We start from the raw sequence: 26,724 nt of genomic DNA on the forward strand, positions 1-26,724 counted from the left end.
GGCAACCGGTAGTATTCTGGTAAGGATTTGTATTTTCCAACACAGTTCGATAAAATAATGTCAATATGTAACCTGTTGCTTTCTCCCTTATTCAGGCGCTGAGAGAAAGTATGAAGTCTTGGGGAATAATACCTCCGGCGGTAAAATCAGGTAAGTCTGATGTGGTGAGGAGGGTTCCCCTTGTTAGTCCCTTTGTTTCATCTTGCTGTCCTTTTGTTTCCCCTTATGGACCGGTGTTCGGCGAAGATGCAGTGGAATGTAGGGTATTTTGTGGAGATTTGGGGCCTGACGGTATTTTATTACCGCCGAGAAATAACTTAGCAATAATCACTCTTTGTATTCAGATTTGGCCATGTGCAACAATAATACAATGGACATGCATTATTTCAGCACCCAGACCTGCATATTTGGTATACGTGGTTGGTGGTATTTTGGTGAGCATAATTCCCTTGTTTTATTTGTGGCCCCAATGTCCAGAATCCCTTATCTTCGCTTAGATTTTTCGTGTGATCACTAGAGAGACCTCAGACCTGCATTCTAGGGAAACCACAATTTCCAGGGATAGTGTTGGTGCGCCACCATGGGCAAACTCACTGACTTATTTACGACAGAGAGCTATATGTGGTAGTCTTGTGGTAATTTCCACTACCTTATATACGGTAGGGAGCTATGTTCAGAGAGTCTCTCTTCCCGTTGGCTCATGTACCTCCAACAAGTTATACTACAGTCACTCACAATTATTCATACTGATTCTGACATACACACATCTGTCTTAAAATGACCATTGCACTGTTTAAAAATCTCCCCACATCATTGGCATTGTAATGGTAAATAGAAAATAAACCACCCGTCTGTTTTCAAATATTTTCTGTATTATAAAATTTGCATTTAGGCATGATCTCATTTTTTACAGCAATAAAAGGGAACAATCAAAGCATTTTCAATGACACACTGCAATTATAGTGGCGGAGAACAGAACTTAAATTGCAACATTAGCACTTGATAAAGACACGCACGGGACTTTCATTTTTCTAAACTGACTGCATACTTTCGTGCACACACACAGCTCCCCCAGTTAGGTAATTACCTTATCTGTTCAGATTCTTCTCTCTGTGAATGTGGCTCTCTTGGCGTAACTCCAATAAAAAGGAACGCTTGCCTTCTCAAGCCGGGGTCATTGCCTGGAATTCTCAGCTTTTTCAGATAGGACTGCCTCTGCCAGTGGAAAGGTAATTCTTTCAGCTTTCCCCAGTCTCGACTGCAGCAGGACACCCCCACAGCCAGGTCTTCTCCCCAGTAGTGCAGAAAGATGTCTGCCTGTCTTTTTCCCTGCTACTGCCCACTAAAACTTTCCTCTCAGCCCTCTTTATGACGTGTTCCAATGAAATCCATCATCTCTCATCCTCCTACTTTTCAACAATAGCTTCGCTTATACATTTGCAATTGTTGCAAATCTGACTTCCTCCTTCCTGCCGTTACTGTGCACAACAACACGGATAATCAGGCAGAGAAGAGAAAAATCTGCACACTCATTTAAATGGTTTTCAAAGTATGCCTAATTCTGCAGTAGAGAACACATTTTATTAGTGGGTTATATTAAAATAAGGTTTTATTAGTCAGGTTAATTGTTAATATGTTAGCTGTTAATTTTCAAATGTGTCTCTAGCAATATAGGCATTTCAGGTGAAAAATAGTGTGCATTTTTAAATGAACACGTGTGCTTTTAACTGTAAAAATAGCTTTGCATCTTATATATTAAAATCGTTTTTTTTTTGACTGAATAGCCTGTCTTTCCTTGTTAATCTGCTAACCCATATAGCAATGCACCGCACCCTTGTGGTGGTGCTGCAAAAAAAAAAATGCTACTTGTGCAGTAGTACTGTACTCTGTGCTGTAACATGCCAAATATCCTTACATATACCCTCCTTTTGTTTTTTAGAACTTGGCTATAATCCAAGCCAATCTCTAAAAACAACTTGTTCTTTCTTTTTCTCTTAAAATGCATGTGTATTGGGATATCTTTCTCTTCCTGACGTAGTCAGTAAAATCAGTAACATTTTCATTTTTACTGATAGCACAATCAACCATCCACCCATGATTAGCACCAAGATAGCCAAACCCACTATTGAGCGTTCCCCCCAGGTTCCCCAATTAAATCTTTCCACTTCTATTATGCCCAGATTACTAATTGTAATATTGTTTTTTCGCAAATTCATTTTCATAACATGTCTTTCTTTGTGATTCAATAAATATTCCACATCTGGATCTATTGGAAAAGTATCCCTTTGAAAAAAATCGATATTTTCCACTTGGCTTTCCCAAACATCATTTGTTACATGGAACAATGTTAATCCCCCAATTGACACAATTGCATCCTTTGGAACCTGTAAATAAAAAACATTATATTTTACCTGTTTAACCACGTATGTTCCATGGTTTAAATGTACTACCGTCATGTTCTTTAAACAGGTACTGACCAACCATTTACCTCTGACCATCTTAGCCTGTGCCATTTCTTCACTCCCCATATTACTAATAATCACTTCACATCCCTCTGATATACTTGGGTCAGATTTCAATCCACAAATAGCATCTGTGGCATCAGGAACAAACGGTTTACCTGGACACATATAATTTTGTTCTTTAAATGTTACACATGTTTCCAGGTTTGGTATTAAATAAACTTCAGGTTCCCATGACTGAAATGCCACCACTTCTGGAGTCTTAATCTTAATGAATTTGTCCTCTTGCCAAAATCCCACGTTGTGTACCCACTTCGTTTGATAAATAAGTTCAGGGGCTACAAATGGGATGCATAGCAAAAATCCGATCTCTAGTCTTTCCAAGTCCACATATAACGGCATTGCATTCCCCATTTCGAATGCAATTCTTATCTGTATAAGGTCAATTTCCCTCCTGGTCAATCTTTCTATCATTTGCCGAATGATATCCTGCGAAACAAAATACAAGGGAATATGTCCTTGAATCAATTGTGAAACTGCAGTTTGAACTTCTCTCATATAATTCGTTAATAGTCTATCAACAGGACTCATTATGTTCAATATTTCATTTAAAGTTCTGTCATGCTTAAGTATTATTTTAGTCGCCCGTTGCATCACATCCGCTTGTTCATTTAGAATGATTGCAGTTTCATTTAGGAATCTTACTTGTTCATCCAGTCCCCCTCTAATTCCATCTAATGTCTTTTGTATTATTTCTAGGTCAATACTCAGTTGTTGTGCTTTAGTACTCAGTGTTCCTACCGAAATAGAATTGGCTGTTGATATTGTAGTACCTATTATTGCCCCAATTATAGACATTACCATTGATATCGCGAGCATCACCGCACCTCTCTTTCCTCTCTTCTTCTTAATGTCTGCTGAATTCACGAATGTTTTTTCCAATTGCATTAATATATCTCTTATTGACTGCTTAGCGTCCTCTTTTCTTATTTCCAACCACTCTTTAGTCTGTTCAATCTTAATTCCGGTATTGTTCAAATGTTTTTCAATCAAAATCTCAGGATCCAATGGTATGTAGATATTTTGGAAAATCATCCTTCTATCACTCATGATGAATCCTGGTGCTTCTTCTACCGCGATACCAGATGCTGGTCCAGGTTCAATGACAACCTGTGCTTCTGAATTCTTGAAGATCCCTCCAAATATCACTATTGTTAAACATGTCATCGGTATCATCTTCAATGCTGATCGCTTTGTAGCCTTGGTCTTCACCCCTCTTTGGGGCTTTCCCGGAATCCGTCCTCGCGGTCTCCAGTACTCCATCGTCTCCCGTGGCCTCTGATCCCGGAACCTCCGACCAAATAATGTTAATTGTCTAAATCAAAATAGAAAATAAACAGATTAAGTACATAGCACAATACTAATTTCCACCTTTTTGCCAAAAATAAAACATGCTTGGTAAAAATACTTCTTTTTTTTTTTTTTTTTTTTTTTTCTGAAATTAAACACAAGTTAAAAGAAAACAAACACATATAAAACAGCATTCAATATTTAATACACTTTCTCTCTGTACACCAACCACGAGCTTCCGTTATATGTGCATTTATTTATTTATTTATTTATATTATATATTTATTTATTTATTTATTTATATTATATATTTTCACATATATTACAGTGTTTATGTGCCATCATAACAATCAACTTTTTTTTTTTTTTAACTTCTTTGTCACTGCCTCCTGATTACACCCATTTATTTTCTCAAGGGACTCTATCCGTTTCCACATGCTCAAGCTGCCTGATCTCATGTCTGGGATGGCATGGTTTGATTTGATTTACATGGACAAACTGCTCTATTGCTGTTTCACCTTAATTTTTCAAAATTTTATACACTACAGGAGAGACTTTATCTATAATTCGGAATGGCCCCTGCCAGGCTGCCAGAAATTTAGAATTTTTCTGTTTACTTTTCCCAAAATGAAACTTGTACACCTGATCCCCTACATTGTATTCCTTTACTGATGTCTTTTTGTCATAATATGACTTAGCACTGTCAGCAGCTCTTTCCAGATTTCTCTGCACAAAAGCAAATGCATGTTGCAAATGCCTCCTCATTTCATCAATATATTCATGAACTGTGGATGCACTCACTAGAGTTTGCTCATGTGTTCTGTATAGTAGGTGTTGTGGTAACACCATTTTCCTACCTGTTAAGACCTCATGGGGGCTAACACCTGTTGCTTTGGCAGGAGTCGACCTGATTGCCATCAAAACCAATGGTAAACGCAAATCCCAGCTGGAACCTGCTTCTGCCACAAATTTCTTTAAAATGTCCACAACAGACCTATTGCTTCTTTCAACTGTACCTGAAGACGCCGCCCGATATGCGATATGTAGTTTCCTTTTCACACCTAGTATTTGCCATACCTTACTCATTAGAGTACTTGTGAAATGACTTCCTCTGTCTGACTCAATTCTTTGTGGCAACCCAAACCTTGAGAACACATGGTTCACCAGCAATGTGGCTGCTGTTTGCGCACTACAATCTGGTGCGGGAATGCACTCAATCCACTTTGACATCAAACATACCACACTCAAAATATAGCGGTGTCCCCTGCTCGACCTTTTTAAAGGACCTACATAGTCTATTTGCAAATCTGACCATGGGAGAGTTAGGCCTCTTTTCATCAATGGTGCTCTATGCATTGGTGAAGCAGGTTTAAATTGGGCGCATACTAGACATCCTCTAGTATATAATTCCACATCTTGGGACATATGTGGCCAGTAAGCATAATCTTTTAGTATTTCTAATGTCTTTTGTGAACCTCTATGGCCTGCAGTTATGGCATCGTGTGCATGGTGTAGCATTAGTCCTCTGAATGAAAGGGGTACTACCCACTGTATTTGCCCTGTTATGGACTCTCTAATCATGAGTCCATCCTGTAATCTAATTCGTGTTTTGTTCTTTAATAACACCCTCAACTCTTCTTTTCCCATACAATCATTTTCTGTTAAAGGATTTTGTTCAGGATCCATCAAATGATTATAATAGATTCCCAAAATTTGATCATTCTTTTGTGCCTCAATCAAATCTTGGTCTGGCGTGTCATGACTCCACTGCACCACCGGTTGATCTACCTCCTTTGGTGCTTTAGACCGTGTGACTGCATCAATTTGTATTTCACCCATTAAATAATCAATAGGTAGCAATTCTCCCATCACAGCCCCAATCTTAGCCAGATGGTCTGCCTTATCATTTCCCTCCTTATCCTCTCCTGGTGTTTTTAAATGCCCACGAATTTTTCTCCAGTATATTGTTAAATTATTTTCTGACACCAATTTGTCTATGGCTTGTATCATTTTTCCATGTTTAAGTGGCTTTTTGTTGTATGTAACCATGCCTCTTGCTTTCCAACCAGGCAAATACTCCACAAAGCTATTCCGTGCATAGTCAGAATCAGTCACCAGGACAATTTCACTGAACTTTTTATCAACTGCAGTATCAATTGCTTTATAGATGGCTGCCAATTCCGCCACCTGACTGCTCCTATCTCCAATCCTCATCCCTATACTAGGAACGCCTTCACATTTCAACCAGACATTTCCTATTCCTGCCACTAATTGTTTATTACTGTCATTTTCAATGTGAAAAGCACAACCATCCACATATACAGTTGGCAAATCCTTGCATGTTTTTTCATCAAAAGCTTTGTGTGGTGATTGTTCAAATTCCTGCAAACTAGCTTCCACTTCCATTTCATTTGGTATTTGTTCAGCTGCACAGTCATGTAAGTCAGCTAACCCTTGAGCAATTGGGCTCTTTTTATTTTGTCCATATCTTACTTCTACGGGAAAACCTTGTAATGCCAGCGTCCATGAAGTGATTCTGTATTGCGCTAGATTGCCTGATCTAATTCTTTTACTCTCTAAAAATTGCAAAGGTTGATGATTTGTTTCAATAATCACCTTTTCTCCCTGAACAATGGGGCGGAAATGTTGTAGCGCCCACACAGTGGTTAATAGGGCCTTTTCGCATTCATTAAATTATATTTATGGTGCGTTGGTGGTATAGTGGTGAGCATAGCTGCCTTCCAAGCAGTTGACCCGGGTTCGGTTCCCGGCCAACGCACCATAAATATGTAGGGTATTTTGTGGAGATTTGGGGCCTGACGGTATTTTATTACCGCCGAGAAATAACTTAGCAATAATCACTCTTTGTATTCAGATTTGGCCATGTGCAACAATAATACAATGGACATGCATTATTTCAGCACCCAGACCTGCATATTTGGTATACGTGGTTGGTGGTATTTTGGTGAGCATAATTCCCTTGTTTTATTTGTGGCCCCAATGTCCAGAATCCCTTATCTTCGCTTAGATTTTTCGTGTGATCACTAGAGAGACCTCAGACCTGCATTCTAGGGAAACCACAATTTCCAGGGATAGTGTTGGTGCGCCACCATGGGCAAACTCACTGACTTATTTACGACAGAGAGCTATATGTGGTAGTCTTGTGGTAATTTCCACTACCTTATATACGGTAGGGAGCTATGTTCAGAGAGTCTCTCTTCCCGTTGGCTCATGTACCTCCAACAAGTTATACTACAGTCACTCACAATTATTCATACTGATTCTGACATACACACATCTGTCTTAAAATGACCATTGCACTGTTTAAAAATCTCCCCACATCATTGGCATTGTAATGGTAAATAGAAAATAAACCACCCGTCTGTTTTCAAATATTTTCTGTATTATAAAATTTGCATTTAGGCATGATCTCATTTTTTACAGCAATAAAAGGGAACAATCAAAGCATTTTCAATGACACACTGCAATTATAGTGGCGGAGAACAGAACTTAAATTGCAACATTAGCACTTGATAAAGACACGCACGGGACTTTCATTTTTCTAAACTGACTGCATACTTTCGTGCACACACACAGCTCCCCCAGTTAGGTAATTACCTTATCTGTTCAGATTCTTCTCTCTGTGAATGTGGCTCTCTTGGCGTAACTCCAATAAAAAGGAACGCTTGCCTTCTCAAGCCGGGGTCATTGCCTGGAATTCTCAGCTTTTTCAGATAGGACTGCCTCTGCCAGTGGAAAGGTAATTCTTTCAGCTTTCCCCAGTCTCGACTGCAGCAGGACACCCCCACAGCCAGGTCTTCTCCCCAGTAGTGCAGAAAGATGTCTGCCTGTCTTTTTCCCTGCTACTGCCCACTAAAACTTTCCTCTCAGCCCTCTTTATGACGTGTTCCAATGAAATCCATCATCTCTCATCCTCCTACTTTTCAACAATAGCTTCGCTTATACATTTGCAATTGTTGCAAATCTGACTTCCTCCTTCCTGCCGTTACTGTGCACAACAACACGGATAATCAGGCAGAGAAGAGAAAAATCTGCACACTCATTTAAATGGTTTTCAAAGTATGCCTAATTCTGCAGTAGAGAACACATTTTATTAGTGGGTTATATTAAAATAAGGTTTTATTAGTCAGGTTAATTGTTAATATGTTAGCTGTTAATTTTCAAATGTGTCTCTAGCAATATAGGCATTTCAGGTGAAAAATAGTGTGCATTTTTAAATGAACACGTGTGCTTTTAACTGTAAAAATAGCTTTGCATCTTATATATTAAAATCGTTTTTTTTTTGACTGAATAGCCTGTCTTTCCTTGTTAATCTGCTAACCCATATAGCAATGCACCGCACCCTTGTGGTGGTGCTGCAAAAAAAAAAATGCTACTTGTGCAGTAGTACTGTACTCTGTGCTGTAACATGCCAAATATCCTTACAGAAGCTGTGCCGACCCGTGAAGAGGAATAGTTCCCCCGGTGGTAAAATCAGGTAAGTCTATGGGGTGGTAACTAATATTCCTCTGTGTATTCCCTTGGCTCACCTTGCTGTTCTTGTCTTCTCCTTAGGTGCCGGAGTGCGGCAGGAACATGCAGGACGATGCAGTGGAATGTGAAGATGCTGCGAAGGCCGGTGAGTTCAGCGCGGCGCTGCAGCTGGCTAGGCGACGCGCATAAAATAACTTCTTTCTTCCAGCTCGAAGGCACGATGGATTGGGAATTCAGGTAAGGATCAAAGGTATTGCTCTTGTTCTAACCTTTTCTCCTTCTTTCTCCCTTTTTCTAGGAGCTCTGGATTCGAGGCGGGCGTGGCAGAAGGCTGGATGCAGACTTGCAGGCACGGTGAGCGTTACGCTGCTGGATTCAGAATAATGCAAAGCGTGTGCTGCTCTTTGGGCGTGGTTTAAATAGCCTCCAAAGTAATCCCAGATAAGTATTCCTCCCCAGCCCCGCCCGAGTAAAAAAATAGTCCCTAAGTAAAGTAGCCCCTTCCAAGCCTCCTTTGGCTTGGAGCTCTTGCAGCATGGTCTGCATCAGGTAAGTTTGCAGCATGGTCTGCATCAGGTAAGTTTTAATCTATGAGTCTATGGCGCCAGGACTGACTCTCCATATGAGCCTGGCACCATAGGCGCCAGGACTGGACCCAAATAGCCCCTAGCAGGGATTGTTGGGCTTGCTTAGGATAACTTGATGCCTGCTTCCGGGGTTGCTGGACTTGGTCTGGGTCCCCGGGAGTAGGCATCATTACAGGCTGCACTTTAACTTCTGCACCTCTGATTCAAAATGTAATCAGGGACAAGAACATCAACAGTATCAGAAATAGAAGAATAGAGAAGAGACAGGGCTGTGTCAGGGTGTGAGTCAGCCAGAGGATGTGGGGGGATGAGTAGGTGGCAGCAAAAGCCTTGACTGACACACGCTTCATGGGCCGGATATCCAGGAAGGTAGGTGGCAGTGTTGGGATGGGCTTGGCTTGGGGGGAAGAGAGAGAGAAATAAGAGGAGAGGAGGTAGTGGTCACTCCAAGAGACGGGAGTGGAGAGAGGGATAGAGAAGGTTAGGCTAGAGGAGATCAAGACATCAAATGTATGCCCTGCAGAGTGCGTTGGGCCAGAGGGAAGGATAGAGAAGGAGAGGGCATCACAGAGGTCGCGAAAGAGCAAAGTTGAGGGACAGGGAGAATGAAGGTGAATGTTGAGGTCACCAAGGAGGAGAAGTTGAGTGGTTGAGGCCAGAAGAGAGGAAGAGAGTTCAGCCCACTCAGAGAGAAAAGAGGTGATCTGACCAGGGGGCCGGTAGAGAGTAGCAACAGTAAGAGAGTGGCTGGGAGAGATTGAGAGCCTGCAGATGAGGCATTCGAAGAGGAGTAGATCTGAATGGGAATGATAGTGGTAGGAATCCACTCTGGAAAGATCAAGGCTACACCCCCTCCGGGCCGAGTGGACCTGGGTGTGGAGAAGATCTTGTAGCCATCAGGGAGGAGAGTGTCAAAGCTTGTGACAGAGCTGGCCATGAATCATGTCTCTGTAAGAGCAAGGACATCAAGGTCAAGTTCTTCAACGAGGTGGCAGATGTCAGAGGAGTGTTTGACAGCAGAGCGAGAGTTGAGAGTGGCAAGATGGAGAAGGTTGCCGGCCTTGAAGACCTTCCGGGGAGGGGTACAAATCAGAGGTACGCCCTGCGGAGTTGTGGAGGTAGCCAGAAGAGGGGCAGAGAAGGGACGAGTGGGCAAGGTAGCCAAGGAATGAGAGGAGGGGACAGCCGGAGAAGAAAGGAAGTTGATGAGGCGAGGGAACCACCTATCAAAGAGAAGGAGATTGGCCTGGGGACCTTGGACCATGACAGTGCCATTTGCATAGACGTTAAGGATGACTCTAGAGGAGTCGAAAGAATCCATGAGGACTTCCCAGCGCATGCCACCATGTATGGGAGTGGACAAAGCACAGAGATCATATGGGGGGTCCATAGATCTGGTGATGGAACAACAAAGAGGATGTCGATGAGGGTCTGTCTGGAAGAGGCACTGGTATAGGTATCAGCAATAGGGAGACCAGGGTTGGAGGCCAAGATATCCTTTTTAAACTTCTTCTTTCCAGACTTACTGAGAAGGGATGGATAGTTGATAGAGAAGCAGTTGGAATAGAGTGGAGAAACAGACAGCGGCATGAGTGTGAAGGGAGGAGGTAGAGGGAGGAGTAAGCAAGCAGAGCGGTAAAGAACAGTCACTGGGCTAGCAAGTTACAATCAATGGTCAAAAATTAAATGCAAAAAACACCCAAGTTTGACTTTCAAGCAAATGCAAAAATACACCCAAGTTTGACTTTCAAGCTAAATGCAAAATACACCCACGTTTGACTTTCAAATTACATGCAAAATACACCCACGTTTGACTTTCAAATTAAATGCAGAAAACAACCAAGTTTGACTTTCAAGTTAAATGCGAAAATTAACCCAAGTTTGTCTTTCAAGTTAAATGCAAAATACACCCAAGTTTGACTTTCAAGCTAAATGCAAAATACATCCAAGTTTGACTTTCAAGCTAAATGCAAATACACCCAAGTTTGACTTTCAAGCTAAATGTAAAATACACCCACGTTTGACTTTCAAGCTAAATGCAAAATACACCCAAGTTTGACTTTCAAGCTAAATACAAAATACACCCAGGTTTGACTTTCAAATTAAATGCAGAAAACAACCAAGTTTGACTTTCAAATTTAATGCAGAAAGCAACCAAGTTTGACTTTCAAGCTAAATGCAAAATGCACTCAAGTTTGACTTTTAAGATGCATAAGGCCCTGTAGTTAAGGAGTCAAGTGGGAGTCAGATGGTAAGGGTGAGTGCACACACGATTACGTTTTGAGAACATAACAAGGAGAGCTGAAAGAGTACCAGCAGAGGAGGTAGTACAAAGGAAGTCAGAAAGGAGGGACTAACCCATGCAGAATGTGTTAATAAAGTCATGGTAGTCCAATAGTCCAGGGGTAGCAGCCTCAGGGAGGGTTTGGCTGTGGCAGTACTTTCATGTAGCAGCCAGTGAAATAGACAGGGAAGCTGACAGGAGGCTTTGTGTGGGCCTTGGTGCACTGGGCCGGCTCCCGCCTCCCGGTTGCTGCTATTGGTCTATGGCGACCTGGGCAACCAATGGGAGGGGGAGACCAGTGCAAGCACAGTGGAGCTTAGGCAAAGGAAAAAGGTGCAGCCATCTAGGAGGCAGGCAGAGCACAATGGGCCCCAATGAAGGAGAGGCAGAAGAAAAGTAAGAACCAGGGTATTTTGAATCAAATGAGCCAGGAGAGGGGTCCCCAGGCACTGAGTGCTTTGTCAGTAAGATACATTTCAATTTGCAGCAGAAAATGCTGAGCGCGCCGCTTCAGGCGCAAAAGACACCAAAAATGGAGCGCTTACCCTTTGTGGGGCGCTAGTTGTGCTGGAGTTGTTTGCAGGCAGCAGGAGGTCTTCAGGAGCAAAAACGAGGGCTCCAAATGTCCAGAGGATCTGAAGAGGAAAGCATCCCAACTATGCTCAGGTTACTTCTATTGGCCCTACCCTCAGCATCCTCCACCTCCTCAAGATCTTTAGTCTGGCCGAGGATGTCTGATGGTGGGTGCAGCACCCCTAATCCTCACCGACTCCATCTGAAATACACTGTCAGCTGCGCTGCTGGCTTTGCACCCCCCATCTGGTGCGTTTCCATTTTCTGAGCATGGGACTTGCCAGCCAACTCATTCAGATGGTCTCCGGTAGGTCCATCAGTTTATCATGACCAAAGTTGGTGGCAGCGCTCCATCATTTGCTGGGCCGCCAGGGCAGCTGTCCCTAAATCCACCGCTACCAATGTGTGCCCCTAGATGCACGGATGCAGCCTGGTGCTCTCTGTCAGTGCCCCCTGATTGTGCAGCCAGCCGCTAGCTATTCAGGAATTGCACGGTGTAGACTGCGTCAGACGTGCCCAATTAGTAGCCAGTTCAAAAACAATGCCGGAGTCCGATTGCCGTTTTTTTTCAGATCACAAGGGTCTGAGGGGTTGCCAGATATCATTGTATGCAGTCTTAGTTCACCATTTTTTTAAATTAATGAAGGATATTTTTGGTCCTGGATGGAGCTCAGACAAAGTGCGACTACATGTCTTGTTGCTGTGACCCCTGCTGTCCACCTAACTTGGACACAATAGACAGTTGGAACACCATTCTGCACCTTAAAAGACATTTTATTTAAATTACATTTTGAATTCCTGTAGTTCTGCTTGTTTTTCCTCCCACCTGTCATGGAAGGAATTTAAGGTTTAGAAATCACCCTATCTACTGTTGTAATGCTGCAAAATAGTCAGATTGTCACCTGCCCCATATGCTGTGGTACCCTGCATAGACATGGGAAGAAGTCAAAATATCCGAGGTACATCAATAATATCATCACACAAGCATCTTACATCCACCAGTCTGCACAATATATATATATAAAACAAAGTTGTGTTTGTGTGTTTGTATGTGGCATTGATCTTGGGGATGTAACTGTCATGCTCACCTGGTATCCACGGGGACGCCACCCAACCGCTGGTCACTGATGCCCTTCCTGATGGTTCCCCTGTGGTCTCAGTGTCGAGGGAATTCTGCCTGGAAAATGAAGACTATGTCAGGACTGGGCGACCAAGGTAAGCAGTTTAATCCCCCACCTCCTTATATTTCCAGCCCCTCCAGGTTCTCTTCTCACCTGGTTGCCGGAATCGGTGGGCTCTTCGTCCTGCTCTCTGGGCAGGGACACGTTGGCTTTTGTGGGCGCTGGCAGTCCAGTTACTTCACTGACTGCGGCCCTTGTAGTGTCTTTCAGGTAGGTCTTATTGCAATGACTGGCGTTGTATTTCTTGCATGCCTTTTGTCTGTTCTATTTTCTCTTTTTATCTCCTCTAGGGGCGTGGAGTGTCCACTCGGAGAACGGGATGTGCTGGTTTTCACCGGGAGATGATGGCGTGCTATAGCGCTATGATGCAGTAAGGAGACGCTTTGCGTAGCGCAGCGATGCCTTGTCCTCTCTGACCTGTGTTTTTCCCTTTTCGTAGGTCGCAGAGAGTACTCAGCGCAGATGGGGTTTCCGGAGCAGTGCCGGTCGAGAAGTAACCAGCCAGGTAAGTCTTTAAGCGCTTTTATGGTTGTAATGTCTCTAGTACCTTCGTTAATAATGTCTTTCTCCTTTTCTCTGGTCCCTCGATTCGGGCAGCGAACTCCTCCAACAGAGATGCCCAGGAGCTGTGAGCAGAGATGGATGAATATTGCAGGTAAGATTCTGCTGCTAACAATGTTTCTTTGTTTTTTCTGCAGGTCCGGAATTTGGCGGGTTCGCAAGAAGCTGGACACGGTAAGCGTCACGTTGCTAGAAGCAAAGTAACGCGAAGCGTGTGTTCTTGTTCCGGTTTGGTTTAAATAGCCACTGTAAAGGAGTCCAGGCAAAGTAGTCCCTAGGCCACCACACCCAAAACACTAGACCGCATAGCTTGGTTCTAGGAACCTAGCTATGTGGATGCCTCCATGTTGGCTGAAAGCCTTAATAAAATAGTCCCTTAAGCAGATGCCTCTCCCAACTGATGAGCCTGGCGCCAAAGGCGCCATGACTTGCCCCAAGAGGGCTTGAAAGGTGAAAGTCTGGCCTTATTAAAGATCCGAACCATGATCCCACCTGGCTTGTGGGCTTGCCAGTGGGGGTCAGGGCTGAGGGTCGTGACAGTAACTCCTCATCAACGGTGAGGTCTGGCATCATGAGGTTTGCATGGATTATTTTTTATTTCATTGCCGAATTAATGAAACTATTTCTAACTCGATAGGTCATATTGTTCCTGAGATAATGAACATTTTATGGTGTTCCGGCATTATGTTTTGTGGTGTTTCATGTGCTATCTACAGGTCATTTGTAGAAATTGCTCATCATCACACTGTGTTGAACTGGTCTTGCATTTTTTTCCTAGTCAATTTCTTTTAGAAGATAATGAGTGTCTCTTTCTTTTCATCAAACTCAAAGTCAATTTCACTAATTCAACTCCACATTTTCATTTACCTCCACATTCAATTGTTACATGAATATCATATCTGTATGCTTACTCTGATTATTTGCAGGGTGTGCTTACCAGCAACAATGGCCACCACAGCTAAAAAACTGCAAATAATCAGAGTAATCATACAATACATATATGATATTGATTTGAGATAAATTAATATTTGGTGTTCAATCAATTAGTGAAATTAACATTTATTGTGTTTTACCTTTGTGTCAAACAACAATATTTGTTCATCTTTTTTGAAGGAATATGAAAAACAATCTGAGAATGGACATCACGGGCAAAACCGGGTACTTAGGCTAATTACCCATGAAAATAATACAAATGTGTAAGTACTTGGGAGTGGGGCTGTGAACCCTCTAACCTAGTGGTGCATAGCTATGATCCCACAATCTTCTACTCCAAAAGAAGCTGCCATGCGGTTTCCTCATTTTTAATGCAAAGAATAACAACTTTCCTGGATGTGCACAAAGCTTCGCCATTGTCCGCAACGTGGAGCACACCCTTCTAAAATGGCCACCATACCTAATGCGACCTCCTCCACCCTCCGCTTCTAATCAGCTGTTTTTGCCGTGACCTGATTAGCTGACATGTCCTTCTTCAGACCAATCACTCCTCGCCGGCAGGCAAGCACTGGCCCGAGCCAAGGCACGAATTAAGGCACAGCTGACGGTGCTGACCGTGCGCAACCGGCGCAAGGCGATGACACTCTGCATCATTGTGCCCCCACAAACCCTACCTAACTCGCTCTTGTGACCATCCTACACCCCTCTTCTGAGCACCCACCAGTAGCCGTGTTGCGGATGTTCACCCAATCCATCCCTTTCACAGTAAGTGCTCGACCGTGCGCTACAACTTCCAGAACCATAACATACCGGCAAATGAAAAAATACTCAACATACGGTACACAGCATCTAGCTGAGGTAGATTACCGGCCACTTGACTTAAGTCGCCCGACACATCTATTGCTATTCATCCCTGATGTTCTAACATTTTGCTTACGATAATATGCCTGACAAATATTTGCTGCACTAGACTCCCACTGCCACACATCTGAACTTGCAGGTCGAGATTTCTCGATTACTCGAGAGGATCGCCACCCTCATCTCCCATCCGCTTGAATTCCTCCGGCCCACACTCTTAAACTCGTAACTATATAGTGATTTATATGTATCTGTGAGCTACCACCACTGGCATGTCCCTCCCACACGCTGATTCTGGACCTAGGTACTGCATAATTGTGAAACCCATACTTGTGACACTACCAGTAATTCAAGCCCATTCTCTGAAATTCGTATCTAGGCACTGCAGAAAATGTTATTTTGTATCCAGGTTTTGTAAAATTGTTAAACCTGCACCTCTGACACTACCAGCATTTCAAGCCCATTCTCTGAAATTCGTATCTAGGCACTGTAGAACATGTTATTTGGTATCCAGGTATCGTAGAATTGTTAAACCTGCACCTCTGACACTACCTAGCATTTCAAGCCCATTCTCTGAAATTCGTATCTAAGCACTGTAGAAAATGCTAATTTGTATCCAGGTATTGTAGAATTGTTCAACCTGTACCCTGACACTACTCATCATGTTCTGCCTTTTTTCTGAATTTCGAATCCAGGCACTGCTATAAAGGTTAAACATGGCCCCCTTGACCTTCCACTACATAGCATGTCATGCCAGCACTGAATATAGTTTCTAGGCATTGTTGTTAGTGCTATACAGACACGCCCTCTCACCCTAACCGAGCAACCTTCCCACCACTGCTCCTCCACTCCAATAGATGCATTATCACACCATTGTCTCTCGCCACATACCGACAGCATGCACCCACCTCAGTGACTCCACCGCTATCATGTTGCACAAGATAACATACTCCATTAACAAAAAAGTGTCACACACCTTCTCTCTCTGTGCCACACTAAAACTAACCATTCCAACAACCATCGCTTTAGCTTTCACAATAATGGCCCTATTTCCACCTCACCCACACCTGGCACACCACAATCACGGCATTGCATTGAACTCACACGCCTCACTACCAGTTCGTAATAGCACACAGTCTCAGCCCCCCAACCCAGCAGTCAGACTCCACACACTTAGAAACCAAACACTTCCCATACATCCCCTGTGTTCTCCCACGACCATCACCTCAAGAAATTCCAGACTTGGCACCCGCACTACGCCAACATATCAAACCAACAGATGCAAAAACTCTACCTTGCCCCCATCACCATTCAAACCTGCCGCAGCACTACTGCACACCAAGCCCCATAATACAGCACACCACAACAAACACACAACATCACTCCCTAATACTAAAATACATTCAGGCATACAATACCCTCCTCTCAAATGTGCCTTGCTGAACGTACACTCACTACCTGCACATGCTTTAGAGATAAATGACCTACTATCTACCCATGATCTTGACCTACTAAGCATCACTGAAACATGGCTCAATGATGCTTATTGCCCAGCTATTGCACTTGCCCTTCCCCCAGGCAACACCATCATAAAATAAGATAGACCGGACAGTATTTGAGGAGGAGTCGCCCTTATCCACAAAGACTCATTACCCATCAGGCCATCAGACCCTAGTACATGGGATGGTAATGCGGATATCCTCTCAGTTAAGCTCACACACTCCCCAAAAAATGTTATCAATATCCACATCTTGTATAGACCTCCTGGACTCCCTGTGGACTTCCAAGACCACCTCTCTCACCGTCTCAGTAACAACATCAAAAAATCCTCTAAGATCCTCCTATTAGGAGATCTAAACCTAGGATATAATGACCCTAAAGATAAAACCCTAGCAAAAGAACTAACAGACCGAGGATTCTCACAAGGAGTACTCACCCCAACCCACTCTAAAGGCTGCACCCTTGACTGGGTCATGGATCACAACTGTGCTTCCAACATCATCACAAACACCGCCTATCCTTGGACAGACCACACCTGCATTGAATTCCTCATACCCACTACTCCCAGCCCCAAAGCTCTCACTCACGCACCACCTGCAACCGCAAGGAGCTCAAAAAAACTTAATGCAGACAACCTTCGACCTCACCTCATTGCACCTTGTTTAGCACCCTCCTTCTCCCTGGATCCTAATGTGCTATCAGACATCTTCAACGACACTCTCACCAATGCTATTAACTTAATAGCACCACTTGAAAGCAAGAAAGAAAAAGAATCCTTTCACTGAAACTCTTGTTTCTCGGACGAACTCCAAACACTAGGCGCACAAAAGCGCAAATCACAGAAAAACTGGCAAGCTGAGCCGAGCGACCTCAATAAGAACCTCTTCAAACAGATAGCTCTACTTCATAAAAAAGCTATCATCACAGCTAAATCAAACTATTTTAACGAGAGGATTGCAAAGGCCACATCGCAAGCTAAATAAATAGTCACAATCTTCAATGAATTAGTCACACCCCCGGCAACCACAGATGAGATAATTAAAGACAAGGCCTGGTGCGACAGTATCCAGTCGGCTATGCTCAATAAAATAAAGCTCCTCCAAAATAAAATTCACAACCACTGCAAAGCCCTCCCTAAACAAAAGGCCAACCATCCATAGCAAGCAAAGAGTAGTAACCACAAGCACCCCCAATTCTTCTTCAGAGATACTACCGAATCTGAGGTCATTGAACTTATCAAAAAGCTCAAACCATCTATCTGCAAAGGAGACATATACCCCCCTAAAATTATTAAGGAATGTGTCAACAAACTAGCCCCCCTGATTACTGCCTTCATTAACGCTTCATTCAAAACTGGATCTGTACCAAACAGTCTAAAAGAAGTGTGGGTGCATCCCCTCCTCTAAAAACCAACACTTGACCCAGCGCAGCCCAACAACTACCGGCCTATAATGACAGTTCCGTTCCTTCTGAAAATATTGGACAAGGCAGCCCACAACCAGATCCAATCATACATTGAAGCCTATTCCATAATGGGTAAAAGGCAATCTGGTTTCCGAGTGGGGCATGGAACAGAATCTGCCCTGCTTGAATTAAAAAATCAAATCACACATATCATGGACAAAGGTAAACCTGCACTGCTTCTCCTTCTCGATCTATCAGCAGCCTTTGACCTGGTAGACCATAAAACACTAACTACCATCTCACTCAGGCAGCCCACTTCTCTAAACAAGCAGCTTCATGGATCACATCCTTCCTCGAAGGTAGAGCCATGAAGTTTTTTCTCCAACACAGCTAACGCAGACCCTACTACCATTAGCTGCGGTGTCCCCCAAGGATCATGCACAGCTCCCAGCCTCTACAAACTCTTCACTAAACCTCTTTTCGACTTACTTGACGCACTGGGTGTTGCATATACCAATTATGCTGATGACAGGGGGCGTGGCTAAGCGAGCCATGTGAGAGGCTGTGCTCTGGTGAAGCTCCCGTGATCCGGAGAATGATCCTCGCTGAAAAATTCATATACAGCAACATTTATGCTCTGGAACGCATCGTATGAGCTTATGAATGCGGCACGCAGATGCGTTGCAACTCTGAAGACTGTGTGACACTGAGAGCTGGAGATATGATCCCTGATGAAGACTCATATTCCGAAAAATGATGGCACAAGATGGCGGATGAGGGGCTCAAACAAAGGGGCCAACTGGCCGCATGAACGAAGCCTAGAGTTGGAGGAGAGCACACCTAGCTGCAAGGCATACTGCAGGGGCACCCCCGCTCTGGGTGCATGTGGCGAAGGGTGTCGGGATTGCGACCCGCACCAGATATGAAGCGGTAGGGATCCTCTGCATACTGCCCCCGGAGCTTGCCTCTGAGGGAATATGGCGGCCCCAGGGTAGTAGTGGAACGGGTTTGCACTGCCAGGTAGGGGGCCTGATCCAAGTGGGCACAGCCCCCGCAATGGCACTGAACAGCAACGTGACGGGACTGGCAGGGAAGCGGCCCAAAAAAGAGACGTGCCCCCAAGGAGACCCAGGCAGCTCAGGACAGGCTGACGATTGGGGGGCGTGCCCTCAGATAATCCTGACGGAGGAGGACACCCGAAGCAGTGCAACACCAAGGTGCGCACGGGGGCCGAAGAGGGCGCCAGGCAAGTAACGGCTTGGAGCGGCACGGCCCTGGGAAGCCACCCACTATATATGAAGGCGACCCACCTCGCTGAGGCGGGCCGAGGATGTATCACCACGCAGCACCACCCAAATCAGTGCACGAGCGGCGCCTATGAAAAAGAAGACGCTCCCAGACTAGCCACCAGTGAGCACCAGCTGTGGCAGCAAGCCCGTGGAACTCCAGGAGCAACAATCAGCAATGCCCTGGCACCGCAAGCATGCTGGTGGAGGGCAGGCATACCCGGACCCAACCGAAGATCGGGAGCCCCCGGGCACATGAGCGCTTTGGAGCGTGCTGCGAGGCCCCAAGTGTGGCATCTGGGCTGCGGCCACACATGAAAGATCAACAGACTGGCAAGCACGTGCCCCCATAAAGGAGACCAGGTGAGGAGGACACAAGAGTTGGGGGGAGAGGAAGAGTGAGGATGAGAGGGCCGCAGTACGCTGCCCATGTGCGTAGTATGTGCCTGTGACTTGGTGGAGCCCATCGGTGAGGTGCACTGGAACTGTAGAGCCACTCAGAAGAGCCCAGTGGGCTTGGGGGAGCAATCATAGACTTTGCGTACTAGGAGGTGGGGCGCACTGATCGGGCGAAGAGACACACCAGCGCATGATCACAGGATACAACCCACCGCTGTCGCCGAGAACGGGACAAGCCCAGGCCAGAGACTACATGCCACAAGCTAGCACTTGCACACCCAGATGCCGTCAGGATGGCCAACAAACTGCCTAAAACAAAGGGCAAGCAACCCACGATCGATGAGTATGCCAAAACATCGACGGTGGCAGAGGGGGCTAGAAGCAAGGAAAGAACTAACGAGAAAATCACCCCCGGGCACCCTGGGAAGCTTTTAAGGTGGTGGTGAGGGGGTAGCCATAGCTAAATCCAAAGGATTACAAGGCGGGATCTTAGCCGAACTGCAAGAAGCGGAAACGGAACTAGAAATAGTGTTGAAAAGGGGAGGTAACACTAAAACAGATAAGGAAGCAGTACTTGAGCTGCAACAGAAATGTGCGGGACACTGGGAAAGGTTATGCAACCTCAACTATAAAAAGTATATAGAGAGGCAGCATGCAGGAGGGGACAAACCAGGGAGGGTTCTGGCATGGCTATATAAAAACGAGACTCCCAGACCCACAATTAGAACGATAGCGAAAGAAGATGGAAGCATAGTAGATACTCAAGAAGGAGTTAATCAGGAATTTGCAAACTATTACCGGCTCCTGTACGGAGATGAAGGGGAAGGGAAATTGAAGATATAGAAGAAACGCTAGAAGATAGTGGACTACCACAGATTAGTGCGGAAGAAAGAGAGCAGTTGGACGCACCGATTACCCTAGAGGAACTGGAGGAGGTAAATAGGCAGCTGGGGATTGATGGACTCCCGAGCGAATTCTATAAGACGTATAAAAATGAGGTACTCCCTCCGCTCCTAGAGATGCTCAATGAGGCATATGAAATAGGGAAACTACCAGACTTCCTACGAGAGGCAATCATTATACCGCTCCTCAAACCCAATAAGCCTGGCCGTGACTGTGGCTCTTACAAGCCCCTGTCAATGTTGAACCAAGATAGTAAAATACTCACAGCGGTTTTGGCAAACAGAATGAGGAGAGTCATCAATAAGTTAATACACCCCGATCAGACTGGTTATCTCCCCAATAGAAACATATTCAATAACCTCAGGCTACTTCACCGAGTCATTGAACATGCAAACGAAGATGCGGGCGAGATGGCAATAGTATCGCTAGTATGGCTAGATGCAATAAAGGCTTTCGACTCGGCCAGATGGCCTTGGCTAATTGCAGCCCTGACCAAGTATGGCATAGGGCCGGGATACCTTAAGTGGGCTAAATTACTATATAGTGCACCGCTAGCCAGGGTGAAGTTAGGAAGGATTATATCTGAGAGATGGAGGGGAACCGCATCTGATTTCCTTATACGCTGATGATATGCTGTTGTACTTAGAATAACCGGAAGAGAACCTCCAATACATATTAGAAGTGATGGAGTGATTTGCAAAGCTTTCGGGCATAGCTGTGAACCGTAGAAAGTCCTGTGTGTTTCCACTGGGCGGGTATAGAGGCATTCCGCTGGAGCAACTGCAATCCTGCAGATACCATGGGAGGTTAATACGTTCCGATATCTTGGGGTAAACATATATCACACGGTAGAAGCAGAACATAAGCATAACACGGAGGTAGCAGTTAAGAAAATTCAAAATAGCATGAAGTTCTGGGCGAAGCTCCCCTTGGCAATGATGGGACGGGGACAATGCTTAAAATGGTGATGGGACGGGGACAATGCTTAATATAGTGAGATTGCCGAGACTGCCGCACTTCTTTGTGAACATCCCATACTTGATACCTAAATTATTCTTTGCCAGGTTAGACAGCATATGTAGAGAATTCCTCTGACATGGGACAAGGAACAGAGTAGCCTTATGGAAGCTGCAGAATTCATATGAGAAAGGGGGCATTAAACTACCAAATTACAAAATTTATTATATAGCAAATCAACTACAATATGTAGCTAAATGGCTCTCCGAGGAGCTGACCTTGGAATCCAGGCTGTTCCGCCTGGACTGTGCCCCATTCTTCTTAAAAGAGGTGATATGGCTGCCCAGGTCGGAAATGGAAGGACACCCGAGGATGATGATGCTTGGGTGGGAGATATGGAAGAGCGCCTGTCAATTAATGGAGACTCCATCCCCATGCTCCCTGCAGGTACCATTGGTCGCTCTGGCTGGAAAAGAAAAGCAATTGAGGCTAATGATTAGGAAGCACTGGGAGCCGATGGGGATAGCAACAATGGGTGATGTGTGGCAGGATGGGAGGATACAGATTATTGAGGGACTGGTGGAGGAAACTGGGTTACATGCGGAGCAGTACAGCGCATATCATGGGATAGTGCAGCGAACTAAAGAGACCTCGCCTGAAGTAGCGCTGGCGGATGAACCGAAAGCCACCATAGACACGATATATGATATAGCGGAGGGGGGACATGAAATATCAAGATTATATGAGACGGTAATGACCAAAGTGGGGAAGGAAGTTGTGCAACTCAGATGGGACTGGGAAGAGGAAGTGGGTGCCCCAATGAGTGACGGGATGTGGGAGGGGGCCCAGAGATATCATAAAAACATGTGAAGAAACGCCAGATTGCAGCAGATACAATTATATGTAACTCACACAGCGTATATGACACCCCAAAGGATAGCCACATTCAAAAATGCAGGACTACAATCATGCCCCAAATGTAATGAGGAAAACGCAGGAATGGTGCACATGTTCTGGTCATGTCCAATAATAGAGAGATTCTGCGGAGAAATAGCTCAAAAGATGGAAGAAAAAGGGATCAAAATAGAGGTTGATACAGCATGGGCTTGCCTGATAGGTGGGTTTCCTAGACCACGTAAAATCAAGCATGTGAGCAAATTGAAAGATCTGGCGTATGTTATAGCAAAGAGAAGAATCGCCATGGGGTGGAAGGTATGTTATAGACCAAGAATGGAAATTTGGTTGAAAGATTTACAAAAATCGGCCGAGGCAGAAACCACAGTATGGCAGGAAGCATGCAATGGTGAGGGGGAGGAAGAGGCTGGAACCTTACTAGGTTGGAGGCAACTAATAGCTGAACTATTTGGACCCACGTATGAAGAGTCAAGCGATCAGGATCCAACAGACACCGCTGAGAGGGAATCCCTATTACAAGATGTGGCAACGGAAACAAGGGGGAATAGGATTGGAGTGGGGGGGTGGGAATGGGAGAAACAGTGGACTTGAATGAAACAATGTGTATTTAAATGATTATTTGCACTGTAAGTTTGGTTTGTTTGTTTGCAATAAAATCAATAAAACATTTAAAAAAAAAATATGCTGACGACACACAAGAACCAATATCGGGCCTCTATCACCAAGACGCCACGGCCCTTCACAACATCTATGCGCCTATCATAGCATGGATGGAGATCAATGGCCTCTGTCTTACTGGGGAAAAAACTGAAATCCTTATCCTAGGGCAGAAGAACACAATAACAAAGCTAAGCCCCAATACGCCAACTTTATCATAGATCATTCCACCATCAATGTATCCTCCTTCGTTAAGACCCTAGGTGTCTACATTGACGCAAACTTATCAATGAACAAACATGTCAGCGCCATAACCTCGGTGTCAGCCTACAGCACCAAACGTATCAATGCCATTAAACCTTATCTGTCTACTCCCAACTGTCTAGCAATAGCCAGAGCAATGATAGGCACCAAACTCGACTATTGCAATGCTCTCCTAGCTGGCACCTCCACTAAAAACCTCCACAGACTACAAACCACACAGAACAATGCCCTAAGAGCCTCTATGAGCTATATCCCATGCTAGACAAACAGCACGTTGGTTACAGGTCAAAGACCGCATTACCCTCAAAATACTCTTTACCACGCAAAGATGCATCAATAACACTGCTCCCGCATACCTATCTGAAGCCATATCAAGAACTACGTCCACACGTCCTACCAGAACTCAGTACTCCAACCAGCTACACATACCACGCATTAAGAGAGCCACAGCGGGAGGGCTAGGCTTTTCTTACAGTGCACCCAACCGATGGAACTCACTCCCGGCCACCCACAGAGCTGAAAACTCCATCTCTGTTTTCCGCAACAAACTTAAGACCACTTTCCAAAACTAACACTTCTACCATTTCCCGTTCTCCTAACATGTAATTGCAATATAAACTCGCATGTAATATATTAGAATGTAATCTTTGTATATATTTTGCACCTGTGCACTCAATTGTTCAAAATGTAACAGATGTCTATTTTTTATTGTATGTAACTGAGATTTGTCCTGCAACAAGTGCCACGATGCACACGGGCTCTTGTGCGCTATATAAATACGAATAAAACAAACAAACAAACAAACACATTGAGTCACAACAGTGTTATAGATCTGTAAAATCATGGTTTAAAATAACACATGTTCCATAACTGCTCGATTCCAGCATGGCTACAGTAGATCTCTTGACCTGTTTTTCTATGGGATACCCTTGATTCTGGGCCATCATAGGAAAGTCCCAGGATGACGTGTCTTCTCTCAAAAACCGGTACAGCAATTGTTCAATTAGGAAATGGTAAGAGTAGGGCGGATGCTAGAGATTCAGCTGGGATAAGAGGCCAGTTCACCACACGCCATCCAGACCAGACTAGAACATTGGAAGGCATTTCCTTCCTCCAGCAGCCAACAGGGGTATCAGAATAATTTTGTGGGGCAGCAGCTGTGTGCAATTTGGCACCATGAAATTGTGTATTTAAAAGGTTTACAGGATAAAAGCCACAGGGGAGTTGACATCTGGGAGAAGGTGGAGGAGGTGGAAGGACACTGGCTATTGTCTAGTATTGCACATGTGGGTTGTGATTGTTAGGGAGATTTCTCACACAAGTGCTAACATCCCTCTACCTTAGAGCCCTTGAGCTATTTTGCAACATTTTTGGGGCTTTGAACTTTTCATTTTCAATGTGTTTTACTTTTTTACTCATGGGCTATGGAGTCTCACCCACCCCAAGGCATCTTCTTTTTACTGCGTGTCACACAGCACCTTCAGTGCAGTGACACAGGGTTGTCTTTTCCGAATTCCAACTTTAAACTCAATTTTCTGGGACTGACTACTGTCTCCCAGAACATGTAAAGTTGCCATTGACATTACTAGTCTTTTTAAATTTACAGACCCAGTACAACCTATCTTCCAATAAAGTACTGGAGGGGTTTATAGTTATCCCCTTTTGTCTGATTCTCATGGAAAATGAGTATGTTCCTCCTTCTCTAAGATTTGGCTGGTGGCGGTGGTATCTACCATTTTTATTCTACTGTGAGCTATGAAAATAGCCTGGGTACCGTTAGAGGCTTTGGTGGTAGCCTCAAACACTAACCCGCTGGACCCCTTTTATTTTATTTGGTTCTGGTCAGGTTTATTTGCCATTTCTTTTTGTAAAGGTCTTTCTCATGTTTTTCACTGCGTGCAAACCAGGTTTGGTTCCTTTGTTCGCTGTCCTTTGGCAGGCTTTTGCACAGAAGCCCTCCTTAGGCGCCTGAGTGTCTGAGTGGGCAGGATGTGAGGGAGGGGTTTGAGGCCCATGCACAGGGTCTCCTAGGGTCTCTAGTTTGATTGTCTAGGTGACTGTCCTCCCAGGCAGCCACCCTGCTGTGTGATTGACAGCCAGGCTGTGTGAATGGGAGATTTGGTGCATAAAAAGCCAGTCTCTGGGACTGAAAGGCAGAGTCACCACTGGAACAAGAGAACCAACGAGGAGCTGAAGGGAGACGACTGCTGCAACTACTGGACACCCGGTGAAGCCCTGCTGCAGGTCCAAATTGCCTGAAACTTTGACGACAGAGGAGCTCTGCAAGGAATCGTCTTCCCTTGAGCTTGGTGGGAACAACCAGCTCGCCAAACGCCAGACACCGGTCCTCATCCTGGTCGAATTAGCTGTGCATCGCTGCAGTAGATCGGATAGCCAGTGGTAAGAGAACCAGTTTGGGTTTTAATGCGCGCACCTTTTATTCGTCATTTTGCTCCGCTGCTGGCTTCTTCCCTAGGCAGTGCAGGACCCTCCAGCCGTCCTTCTTCTTGTCACCATGACTGAAGCGTCAGGAACCGTGAGTCGTCAGGAACGGCCAGGAACAACTGCCTCAGCTACAGCATTCATCTCCATTTAAGGTACTGTGCAAATCTGGTTGTTCGTTCCGTCCGACCGCGGTGCAAGTGCTTGAAATCTTTTGCCTCTCCGAAGGCTTGTCCTTCTCTTCTCCTTTGAATAACTTTTCCTCCAACCAACTTTGTTCTGAACTCTTGGCAAAGACTTAACCGCAAAATACTTTGAACTGTGTGATCCTCTGCAATCCTCTGTGATCCTCTGCATCCTCTGCAAAGACTCTGTGATCCTCTGCAAAGACTCTGAACCATTAACATTGGCCCAGACCTATTGACTTGAATGCTAGTTTTAGTAGCCTTTTCTAGATTTCCCTGCCTATTGATTTTGAATAACCTTGTCTTTTCTCCCTTTTAAATTGCTGCCATTTTGCTCACACTTCATTTTGAGCTTAACTTGGCCAGAATCGTTTACTTGTTATTGTAGTAATTAAGACTGTGATTGTCTGCTGCTTTATGATAGCAAACTGTTTTATAACTGATGGTGTAAATACATTTATATTCTTTTACTCAGAAACCTTGAATCAGTGTTTGTTTGAATCATAGTAATTGTTGTCCTTTGTGTAAA

The 26,724-nt window shown here is 44.6% G+C and overlaps 1 protein-coding gene across 1 annotated transcript; it reads right to left on the bottom strand.

The window, feature by feature from the left end:
• Positions 1 to 892: 892 nt before the first annotated feature.
• On the bottom strand, positions 893 to 7,674 carry LOC138580126 (uncharacterized). The gene is made up of 2 exons (XM_069650421.1): positions 7,431 to 7,674; positions 893 to 3,837 (listed from the first exon to the last, which is right to left on the bottom strand). Exon 2 carries the CDS (start codon positions 3,783 to 3,785, stop codon positions 1,995 to 1,997), a length of 1,791 nt encoding a protein of 596 aa, XP_069506522.1. The 5' UTR covers positions 3,786 to 3,837; positions 7,431 to 7,674; the 3' UTR covers positions 893 to 1,994.
• Between the last annotated feature and the right edge of the window lie 19,050 nt (positions 7,675 to 26,724).

Source organism: Ambystoma mexicanum, chromosome 3p, assembly GCF_040938575.1.
Source record: "Ambystoma mexicanum isolate Mex_15411 chromosome 3p, UKY_AmexF1_1, whole genome shotgun sequence".
Lineage (NCBI taxonomy): Eukaryota > Metazoa > Chordata > Amphibia > Caudata > Ambystomatidae > Ambystoma > Ambystoma mexicanum.